At 36.6% G+C, this 11,603-nt stretch overlaps 1 protein-coding gene across 6 annotated transcripts in view; it reads right to left on the reverse strand.

Annotated features, from left to right (window-relative positions):
* Positions 1–11,603, reverse strand: part of NR3C2 (nuclear receptor subfamily 3 group C member 2) — a 294,549-nt gene that overhangs the window by 205,584 nt on the left and 77,362 nt on the right. Inside the window, exon 3 of one of the 6 annotated variants that reach the window (XM_023754926.1) lies at positions 3,560–3,655. The exons of the other annotated variants lie outside the window; for them this stretch is intronic. Within the exon in view, the coding sequence (XP_023610694.1) occupies positions 3,560–3,655 (96 nt within the window). The remainder of the gene's footprint in view (positions 1–3,559; positions 3,656–11,603) is intronic. 6 annotated transcript variants of the gene reach the window in all.

Below are 11,603 nucleotides of genomic sequence, written 5' to 3' on the forward strand. Positions count from 1 at the left end.
CTTTCCAAAACGTTAAGACATTCAGTGAAATAATCTCAATTTGCTTTGCTTTGTTCTTTGCTTTCAAATACTGTAAATGGCTGGATTCCAGATAGAGTAGTTATCCTCAAATGCCTTCCAATGAGGCCTGCCAGATTCTGTGGTTCAGAAGTAATTTAAAAGCAGAAATGTGTAACAAATGAGACCTAATGGAAAACACTGGATGCTTTATAGTTAGAAAGATCACTTTTTCCCCAGCAAGAAAAAGACAGTAGATGCACACATGTGTATATGAATGCATAGGCAAACACACCCACGTAAACAAGACAGAAAACTAATTGACATGTGTTTTATTTCTCTTCATTGGAGACACTATTTGGCAAGAGTAAAAAATATACACATTGCTCTGTTTTTTCAATGGAAAATGAAATGCATGATTCAACTATTAACCAAACTCAACAATAACGCCTAAGTCAAAACAGAATATTTAGGACAATACAACCTTTATCATTTTTTTTGGAGGGGGGGAGAGCTATATTGCTTGAAAGTTTACAAGTCATTTTCTTACATAGAACAAATTCTTCCTTTATATAGTGAAGCAGTTTTTTAACAATGACTTGTTCAAAGGGAGAAATGCCCATCTAGTTAGTGAGATTTCCAACACTAGTATTTAGGCAGATGCTGGGATGTTCTAAAGGTAATTGTTAAACCTGGGAACCACCACACTGTTTCTTCTTGGAACTGTTCATTCATTCATCCTTTCAAGTATTCACAAAGGCCAGGCACCTTACTGCGCACTACATTATAGTAGACCAAAGGAGAGACCTAGTCCTTCCTTCCTGGAGTGTAGAGTCCAGTAGGGAAGACGAAATACAAGGATTTACTCAGCAAATACTTATCAAGGGCCTACTGTGCACCCCAATGGGGATACATCAGTGTGCCTAACGAAGATCCTGCCCTCACTGAGCTTAGGATCTAGTGGCACAGAAATGAATAACATTGTTTCATAGTAATAACAACAATAAATAACAACCATTTTAGCAGCAGTGGTATATAAGGCTTACAACTGCCACTAACTGTGTCATTAAGCCTTTCAAACCTAATATGTATTAGATGCTCATAATTAACTCATGAGTTATGTCATCCTTTAGGCCAGCTCTACAGGTGAAAAAAGAAAAAATCAAGAGAGAACAGCCAGTCCTCAAGCCACACTCCATCTGGGTAAACCTAATTTCTTGGTTGGGGATCTAAGTGACATTCCCACCAGCTGTATGGACCTTAAACCTGATGTTAGGACACTCTCTGTTCTCCCACAGCAGCGCCCACCATGGTGGTAACTCAGACTGTGTGATTTATGGCTGATTCACCTATTGATCTATCCACTCCATGAAGGCAGCGACTGTCTCTATGCTTATATCCCCTGCACCTAGAAAATACCTGGGACCCAGGAGGTGCTCAGAAAATATTAGGTCAATGAATGAAAAGTAAATTGTGCAGATTCGGGCCAAAACTTTTATTTTTACCAAAGAAAAAATCCCTCATCCTTGTCTGTCTTCTGGTTTAATGCAGAATAAATGTAACTGTAGCTCCCAGGGTCATCGTTATGAACTCGAATTTCGGTACTTGCTTGTAAATGCAGGGATGCCATCGGGGAGCTAATGAGGTTTATAGGGTCGTTTGCCTGGATGACAGATAGCTCCCTAATTGCTGGGCTAAGTGCTTGTAAGGTTTTAATGTCCTACCCCACCACTTTCAATATGTTTGTTCTCCCCTAATTTTCTGCATCTAATATACAATAATCTAAGAAACCTGATATTTATTGGCCTTATCAAAAGAGCATGGGTTTTAGTGCAGAGACTTTGTTATATCTATTCTTACTACAATAACTTTTCTCCTTTCTTTCTTCTGCTTTTCAACCATTTCCAAGCCTTCAGTTTAACTTGTTACTCCACTTTTTTTCTGCATTCAAAGCAATATTACCAAGCACAAATAAAATAACAAGAAAGAGATTGGAATAGCTGAACGTGTACTAAATTAATTTCGCCATTTGTTAGACAGAAGTGGCAACAACTCAAAAGGCCTTACTTACTATTAACCTAGAACCTGATGTGGATAAAAACAATGGTTTCAGAACCTGTCCCCTTCTGGTGTAGAAAGTTCCATTATATAATATGCAAAATCAGCCTTCATATTTCTGGTTTTCAAAGTGCTTTCTCTCACAGGAGTTCTTCCTTTACAGTGATCATTTTAATTGTCTCTACATTTCCCCTTTGGTTTCATTATGTCTCTCTTGTACTATAATCGGAGTCTGAGATACATAAACTTTACGGGGACAGCTCATAATTTTGCCTGTTGGAAATGTTGTTAAGGCCAGCTGGAAAGCAAGCCCAAAATAACAGAAATCGTACGCAGAGAAGGAAGAGCACATGACGAATGTCTATCATCTTCTTTACGGCAACCCTATAAGGGTTCCTACAAAAAGGGATTAGCAATACTGACATAGAGCCCAGCAAACCTTGGAAACGATAACCATGGCCCTTCTATGAAGGCTCTGTCGGTAGCTTGGGGGAAAGTTCATAATGACCACTTAATGTTTACAACACGTTTGATTTTTGTTGTTAATGGTAATGTATGACACACAATTTCCAAGTTAATTTCAAGACTTCCATTTCCCATTAGGCAATTTTTCATTATTTGCTAAATTTGAGTCCCCAGAAAAGTGTAAAAGAAAGGTTTATGGTGTATATTGCTGGCATCAAAGAACACTACTGCATACTGCTCTCAAGTTAATGTTATGAGGCTGACGGAAAACATTTGGAGGAAGAATAAAAGATATATAAACGTAAAATTGAGGAAATATGCAAACTAGGGTCCTATTGTACAAGTGGCAAAGTAAACCAAACAGCCCCAAATTACAATGTATTTTTTTTCCTGGAAGACAAGTACCTTACTATAAATAAATAAATAAAATTTACTTATTACTTAGAATCTGAGCTAGCATTGTGCTAGATCTTTTATGTTTGTTATCTCCATGATCCTCACTGACTCTGTTGTCCATGAAATCAGGCCCATCTAATAGATGAGAACACTAAGGCTGAGGAAGATTAAATTGCCCAAGAAACACAATTACAAAGTAGAGAAGGCCTGTTTGACTCCAAAGTCGGTGTCCTTGCAAGCTGACGCTGGTGAAATCATCTGTACACTGACGTTCAATTGCTGAATATGGGAATTTCCAAGAAATTTCAAGAGGGGGATTAGAATCCCATGTTCATATTTATAACATATGAATAAGACTTTTAATATGCTATATATTTGAATAGAAAAGACAGACTACATACCCTTCACTTAACTTTTCCAATAACTGGTACTAATGCATTGAGGGGAAAAGCTCAAAGATTTGGAAATACCTCTAAAATATTTTTCTTAGTTTTTTAAATTCTTAAACTCAGTTTCTAAATTATACCTTCATTCAGGCCGTGCTATTTTCTCGAACTACTGGATTAGTCTCCTAACAGATGCCTTTAAATATTCTTCACGTAGCCACCAAAGTAAAACATCTAAAATGCAAATTTAAAACTACCTGTCCATCATCTGCAGAACAAACTCCCATCTCCTTGGCATGAAATATGGAGCCCGTAGTGGCTGGCATCCATCACTCCTCTTAAATGGCTGTGAGCTCAAGGGCAAGAAACGAACAAGTTTTATTAGTTCAATAAATGTTTATTGAGATGAATTAAATTAATAGCTTTACACTTGGCACAAAATATTCTTCTATTGTTCTTTTTCATGTTTTCTTTTTTCCTATCCTGAAAGAACCTATACATATCTGAATGCCAAGGTATCTGGTGCGCTATAGTAGGTGCTCAATTTAAAAAAAAGTTATAAAAATAAAATCCCTACCAGGCACATGTTTTTACGTTTCAATGTTTTCAGTTAATACTTAAAAAGTAATGAAATCCAAGGCTTGTGTTTGAACATCAGTTTCATGTTCTAGGCTAACTTGTCTTTTCTAGTAACTCTTGCCTGTTTCTTCTTCCTGGTTGGGAGCATCCACTACTACACCTGTCGGTGGGCACCCCATTTGTTATGTTTCTCAGCAGTGGCACAGAGGCAGGAGTCCTGCAGGGGTCCCTGGCCCCACTGCTTAATGACAACCTTGGGGAAGCTATCAGCGCCCCACCCCCCCCCCCCCGCGCCCCGGAACAAGGACAGCTTCTCCTGGGGCAGCTGGCAGGTGAGCAGCAAAGGCTTGTTGAGTAAATGAGTGAATAAAAGAGCAAATAAATTGACTCATGGTATTCAACTCTGAGCCTAGGTTTCCCCAGTCAGAAAAGGATGATAAATGTCTACCTAAAAGGTGACATATTGAAGGTGATGTTACTGCCTCATGGGAGACATTCTCAAGATTCAGTCTTTATTCTTTTTATTATTTTTAAAATATGTATTTTTATTGATTTCAGAGAGTAAGGGAGAGGGAGAGAGAGGTAGAAACATCAATGATGAGAGAGAATCATTGATCATCTGCCTCCTGCACACCCGACACTGGGGATCGAGCCCGCAACCCAGGTATGTACCTGACTGGGAATCGAACCCGTGGCTCCTGGTTCATAGGTCCATGCTCAACCACTGAGCCATGCTGGCCAGGATTTCTTTATTTTTTAAATGAGATATAATTAACATATAACATTGCATTAGTTTTAGGTATACAACATAATGACTTGATATATGTACATATTGTGAAATGATGACCAGAATAAGAATCGTTACATCCATCAGCACACATAATTTCGATTTTTTTTCTTGTGGTGAGAACTTTTGAGATCTGTCACAATTTTCAAATGTACGATATTGTTAACTACAGCCACCATGGTGTACATTACAGCCCCAGGAGTTATTTCTCTCACAGCTGGAAGCTTGTACCTTTGAACCTCCTTCATCCATTATGCCCACCCCTACTTCTGGTAAACACCAAGCTGCTCTCTGTAGCGATGCCAGTCTCTGTTCTGTCTGGAAAGCCACAGCTGATCAAGTACCACATACGATGCTTTTCCTCAGTGTCTGAAACTCAGGATACTGAAAGGGTGGATAATCTCTCGCTAAAAAGAAAGGAACTTTGGAATCTTATTCTTAACTAACCGAGGGAAATATAGGTTATTTCACCTTCCTGACTTGCTGGAGTGAGGAGGGTTGACGAAGAATCAGATCTGCTCCTTTGGAAACCTCCTGGAAGAATAGTGTTCTACCCACTTTCCAGGAATGAAACATTTGAAAATATTTTTCTAGATTCCTCTCTGAGGTTTTGAAAGTCATGCTGAGAAAGGGTGATCTGTGGTGTGAAACTGATGGGATGTTACTTTATACTTAATTTTTGAGGTCACTCAAGAGTATCCGCTTTCTCTTTTCCGTGTTAATTAAAACAATAAATCTTTGCTCTACATAGAAGTTTGACAATACATGTCCTTGTTCATCTAGCAAAAATGCTGCTTGGCATCGCTGGGCGTGTGACTCGCTGCAGGCTGCTGCTCGGATGGAAGTGAAAGGCCCCCATCCCGACATCACACTGAGTATTTTCCCTACTGGCTTCTTCAGGCCATTAGAGAGATGAGATTCTGTGGTCACTGATGGCTACATAATTTCTAAGATTAGTCAGCAACAAGCTTCCTCCACAATGAAATCTGTAGAGAGCAAACTATAGATTCCTCATATTTTTAAAATCACATCTTACTAAATGTTTTGGAAATGCCAACCAACCAGGTTATTTTGACTTTTTCAAAAGAATAGATATGTAAATAACGTGAATGCAAAACCACAAAGCAAATTCCTGAAAAATAAAGATCCTTATAGCATGTGGTTTAAAAATGTAGTGTCACTAACAAGTTTTTAACACATTTTCTGACATAAGGTAAGATATTAAGTCAAACAATGAATAAACACTAATGAGAACACAAGAGGTGATGATACAGGTCTTAACATAAAAAAAACACACAAACAAACAAACAAACAAAAAAAACTCCTCAGAAACGGTTTGCATGGATTACAAATACCAAAAAAGTAAAGTCCTCACTGTAGGGCAATCGGTCCATTTTCATAAAACTAGAAATATTTTATTTTTCTGCCTAAATAAGTAAACTCAATTTCAAAATGCTCCAAAGATATAATTAATAAAGATAATATAATATTTACCTTTATTCTGCTTTATTTTCAAAAATGTAAGGAGACTTACAATAAAAACACTAAATTCCAAATGCTGATAAAATATACAATTGAAGTACAATATATTTTCATTAATACTAACTTTTTTTAATTTTTGAATTATGGAAATTCAAGATTCAAAGCTAAATTTACACTTTGTCAAAACCACAATAAAAAGCAACATATCTAGCCCTTACCAGTTTCTCAGTGGTTAGAGTAGTGGCCAGTGAATGAGGGTTGTGGGTTCAATTACCAGTGATGGTTATGTCCCTGGGTTCCAGGTTTGATCCCTGCCCAGGTTGGGGTGAGAGCAGGGGGCAACCAATCAATGTTTGTCTGTCTCTCTCTCTCTCCCCCTTTCTTTTTCTCCCTCCCCCTTTCCACTCCCTTCCACTCTCTCTAAAAATCAATGGAAAAAATATCCTTACTCCTTGGGTGAGGATTAAATAAAAATCCCCCCAAAACAAGCAGCAACATGTCTAATAATAGAGGATTGTTTAAATTCACCAACATGAGATATTTATATGTACACCTTCCACATATATAAATATATAGTCATTATATAACAACACTGGAAACCTTTTCATGAGATATGATAAATGCAAGTGGTTACAAAAAAACAGGTTGCAAAGAAATACTATTTTTACTTTTAAAGAAAAGACTGAAAGTAAAAATTGGAATTCCAAGTTTTCTATAATGAATGTGTTTTACTTCCATAAAGTCAAAACATATACTTTTAAGACTAGTGCATATTGTTCCATGATTATATCACTATATGAAAAGACCATTACTATTCAAAACAACAGACTCCCTGCAGATGAGCAATAGTAGAGGATCTATTATCACTCTTTTTACTGACTTAACATGTCTTATCAATATTTTATTGTTTTATTGGGCAGTTTCACCCTACGTCATCCATGTACTGTAAATAAGAAACCATATCCTAGAGACATTTCATTGCATATAAAATGGGTTCTACTTAATGGCATTTTTCATCTAGGGATAAAAACTTTTCACCATTTTTTAAAAACTAGTATTATAAGTATTATACAGCTTGAATACTATTAGACAAGTCAAAAGTCCTAAGTTATACACATGGTCTATGTGAAAATTACTTTAAATCTTTACAAATTTTCAAATATCCACTCACCAAATAAAGAGAAATAATTGGAAAAAGAAATGAAATATATTTTCTCAATGATTATATTACAAAATCAATTACATTATCCAATAGGATAAATAACTGTAAAGGCATAAATATTTTCTCAAGCCTGTGGTTATTTATTTATCCTCACCTGAGGATATTTTTCCATTGATTTTTAGGGAGAGTGGAAGAAAGAGGGAAAGACAGAGAGAAACATCGATGTGAGAGAAAGACGTTGATTGGTTGCTTCCTGCACCGGCTGGGCTCGGGCTGGAGAGGAACCTGCAACTGAGGTATGTGTATGCCCTTGACCAGAATCGAACCTGGGACCCTTTGGTTCACAGACCCACTCTCTACCACTGAGCTGTGGTAGGTATTTTAAAATAAAAACATCCTGGTACAAACAATGGTAGAAAGCTAATAATTATAATAAAATACAGATTCCCCCCCCCCCGCCCCCAATGCTATTGGCATACTAAGTATCTCCAAAAGAAACACAGTTCATGAATTTTTTTATGAAAAATATCATAAAACAGCAACAGTGGATGACACAGATTCATCTTAATTAAGAATAGTTTCATTTTAGAAGTATAAAATTAAACAAATCTCTTGTAGCTAGGAGAAACTAGCATGAGAGCAAAAACATTATACTCCAAATTAGCAATGGAAATTAAGAAGTAATTTGATGATTTTATGCAATTAAAAAAATGAATACCTCTATCACATAATTAATATCACTAGATTATTTCAATGAGGGGAGGGCAGTAAAATAACTTTTTTTGGAATTGAGCAAAATAAAACTATCGGTTACTTAAGTAATCAAAGGTTTGAAATGAGCTTTTGTCACAAGTTTTCTAGATATAAATGCTCTACACCAAGTAAGGATTTTTCTCACTGTTCCCACACCTTCCACAATATATCAGTTGGCTATCTAATACCAAACTTCTCAAGGCGAAGTCAACATACTGCTTGGGGAGTGCCAGAGATTAGAAGTCCCAAGAAAAACTATATAACATGTCACACCTTAAATTGTTTGCTTTATGAGCAGAATGCTTCAAAGAAAAATATTTCAGACAAAAGCCCATCATGCCGTGCCGATAGCCTGCGTTTATCACCATGTTTCTTCTGTCTCTGTCTTTGCTTTTTTCTATCTTTTGCCCAGAACATCCAACCCTATACCCACCCCCGACTCTTTTCCAGATCAATGACTGTTTAACTTTAATCCTGGTTCAAGAGCCAGAAGAAAGTGTTCCTGAATTTCCCAGGCAGTGTCCCCTCTGGGGCAGGACTCCGGAGGCACCTGGGGATAACACCTCCAACACACCTGCCACAGGGCAGCATGGCAAGCGCCTCTCCCACCCCCACAGGGGAAGGGCAGGGATGCTCTGCTAGTTGTCTATCACTGGCATAATACTGGCAAAACAAAGCACTTTGTACAGCTGATCTAAAGCTTAGAGGTCCAACATGATCACTGGGAGGCCCCCTAATAAAGTTCCATTTTTAAGTACAACACTTTGAATAAAGGGGTTCTGTGTCAGAACTCTTAAGAGGAAAAGTAAAGTTTAGGCTTTGGAGATCAAATCTTGGTCCTGCTATCCAACTTCTGACAAATTCCTTAACTTTTCTGAGCCTATTTCTCCTTGTTTTTAAAAACAGAAACAGCGCTAATACCCACCACATTTGGTTAGTGTAGTAAATGAGTCATGAGCCTGAAGGCCTTAGCATAGTACCCACCAAGTAGCTAGTGTTCACGAGCGCCACGATCAATCAAGATCTTGAATGTGAAAATCACGTAACAGTCACATGCAAACTTCAGATATTTAGAATAACAGCATGAAAAGAAACAAATTCAAAAGTATTTTATATCTTATATTTATCCTACAAAGGAAGCCACTGTTGCTATAATGATGAAAGTATGCTCTCTGTATATTTAAGAAAATTTCAAAGTACTCAAAATACTGGTGGAAATGAAAATCTGTTATAAATGTACAAATGATTTTGCAAATTCCATTCAATTATTTGTCCCATGTATATGTACATGTGTATATGTATGTATATATATATATATATATACACATATATATATATGAATATTACATAATTTTGAAGAAAACAGTGTGAATGGAAAAACAGTGAATTCTCATTTGATAATGAACAGCAGTGAAAGAGACACCCTAGGGGGGGTGGGGAGGGGAGGAAGAAGGAATACTTTTTCAGAAGTGTCAGTCATAAAGGTTGTTGATCTATGCTATAATTTATTGAGTTACAATTTCCACAAGTAAATCTGTTGGAAGCTTAATGTAAAAATATCCACTATAACTTGGAATTTTAGTGCTAAAGGATATTTAGGACCATGTATAACTATCACATTATTTCACAAACAAAAAGGCCACTTCTTAAAGTAGCCTTATGCATATGGCACATATCCCAAGAACAGACTCATTTACAAAAATGCTGGCACAGTAGCATATGTGTGTGTATGTAAAAATAAAGTATTGTTGCCAAAATAAAAATTTCACTTTCCCACAGCTTGCTGGTCATAACTTTATAACGCTGGTCAAATCTTCATTTGTAAATTTTAAAAATAAGGATCCCTTCACTTTTATAGTGAAACCATTAGTATAATACAAGACAAGCTTTTCAATGTCATCATCCTCCTCCTCTGTAGTGAGATGACTGAATTCCAGGGTATATTTCCCAATACACATTCACGTCCTTTTAAATGACTATCTCTTCTTAAACAGATGTAGTTTAAACATGGAAGTCTCTCCAAGTCATAATTTTACCAAAGATAAGCAAATATAATATACACATATATTGCTCCAAATATAAAATATTTTTGTGATATCTAAAAATGTTTAATTTATTCCAAGAATAATCTAGGAAAATGCTAACATGACAAGCTTTCATGTTAAATACAACAGAACCTCCATTGAGGACTTTTAAATTAATTTAACATTAATTATCAATCTCCATTATATATTTTCTTTTTGAAAATTGAAAAAGAAATAAGCCACTTCAGTTCCTGGCATATTAAAATTAAAAGTGAGGCAAAGACTATGAGGTGAGGAACAAGTCAAAAAAGGAATAAACACAGTGAGATCAGAAATTTTTACTTCTGCATTTACAGAGTATGATAAGAGGAAAACACAAACAAATATCTTTAAATTATAAAAATGCACTGAGAGTACCCTCTTTTAAAAGGGCTATATTTATTCAACTATGCGCTCCCAATACAAAGTAAACCCCTTATTAAAATGCCATGCATCAACTCTTTGTTTGCTAAATTTAAATTATATGAAACTGCTTAATCACTGGGATTCTAAAAGTAGCAGGACCTAGAATCTCAAGAGAAAAAAAAAAGGTTCTATTTTCAAGACAATCATAGCTGGTAAGTTAATATTTAACTGGCAATTTCCTTAAGACACGATAACAGCATCCCAATAATAGTATTTCCATAAACCACATTTGCTCTTGAAAAAGGGAAAGCACCTAGAAAAACACTAAGTAGATAATAGAAAATAAAGTAATTCACCACAATTCACAAAACAGACTGCAAAAAACAACAACAACAAAAAAAACAAATAAAAATTCTACTCATGTGATTCACTTGCGGAGTCATAAAAGCATCATTCCTTTGACCATTATGCCAAAGAGAGCTGTGTAAATGGATAATTCCTTCTAGAAAAAAAACTGATAAATGGATTGCTTTTGGTAATCTGTAACTTGGGTCCAACTTCCTTATTCAGTTTTGTCTATTAATTTTCTTTTCTGGACCATTCAACTTGGATACATCCCAAAAAGATCATATGTCAGTTCTCCTATAACTGCAACCAACATCTGACCAAATGTGTTTGGTTTCTCTGCCTTGCCCTCACCACAGGTATTTTTTAAAAAACTAATAATTTAACTACCTCATAATCTAGATCAGTTGTCGGCAAACTGCGGCTCGCAAGCCACATGCGGCTCTTTGGCCCCTCGAGTGTGGCTCTTCCACAAAATACCGACTTCTGCACATGGGCCACGAAGTTTCAATCGCACTGTACATGCGCGCCCGCACGTGGTATTTTGTGGAAGAGCCACACTCAAGGGGCCAAAGAGCCGCATGTGGCTCGCGAGCCGTTTGCCCCCCCCCGGCCTCAAAAAAAAAATTTTAAAAAATTATTTGGGACCAAAAGGGTTCTTAACTTGGTTCCCCGAAAAAAAATTGAAATTTTTTTATTTCCTTATTTAGGGGGCCTATAAAATTAGAATTTTCTTAACCAAGGGAAGCCCCCCCCCCCCCCTC

This window comes from Myotis lucifugus, unplaced genomic scaffold, assembly GCF_000147115.1.
Source record: "Myotis lucifugus unplaced genomic scaffold, Myoluc2.0 scaffold_1, whole genome shotgun sequence".
Taxonomy (NCBI): Eukaryota; Metazoa; Chordata; class Mammalia; order Chiroptera; family Vespertilionidae; genus Myotis; species Myotis lucifugus.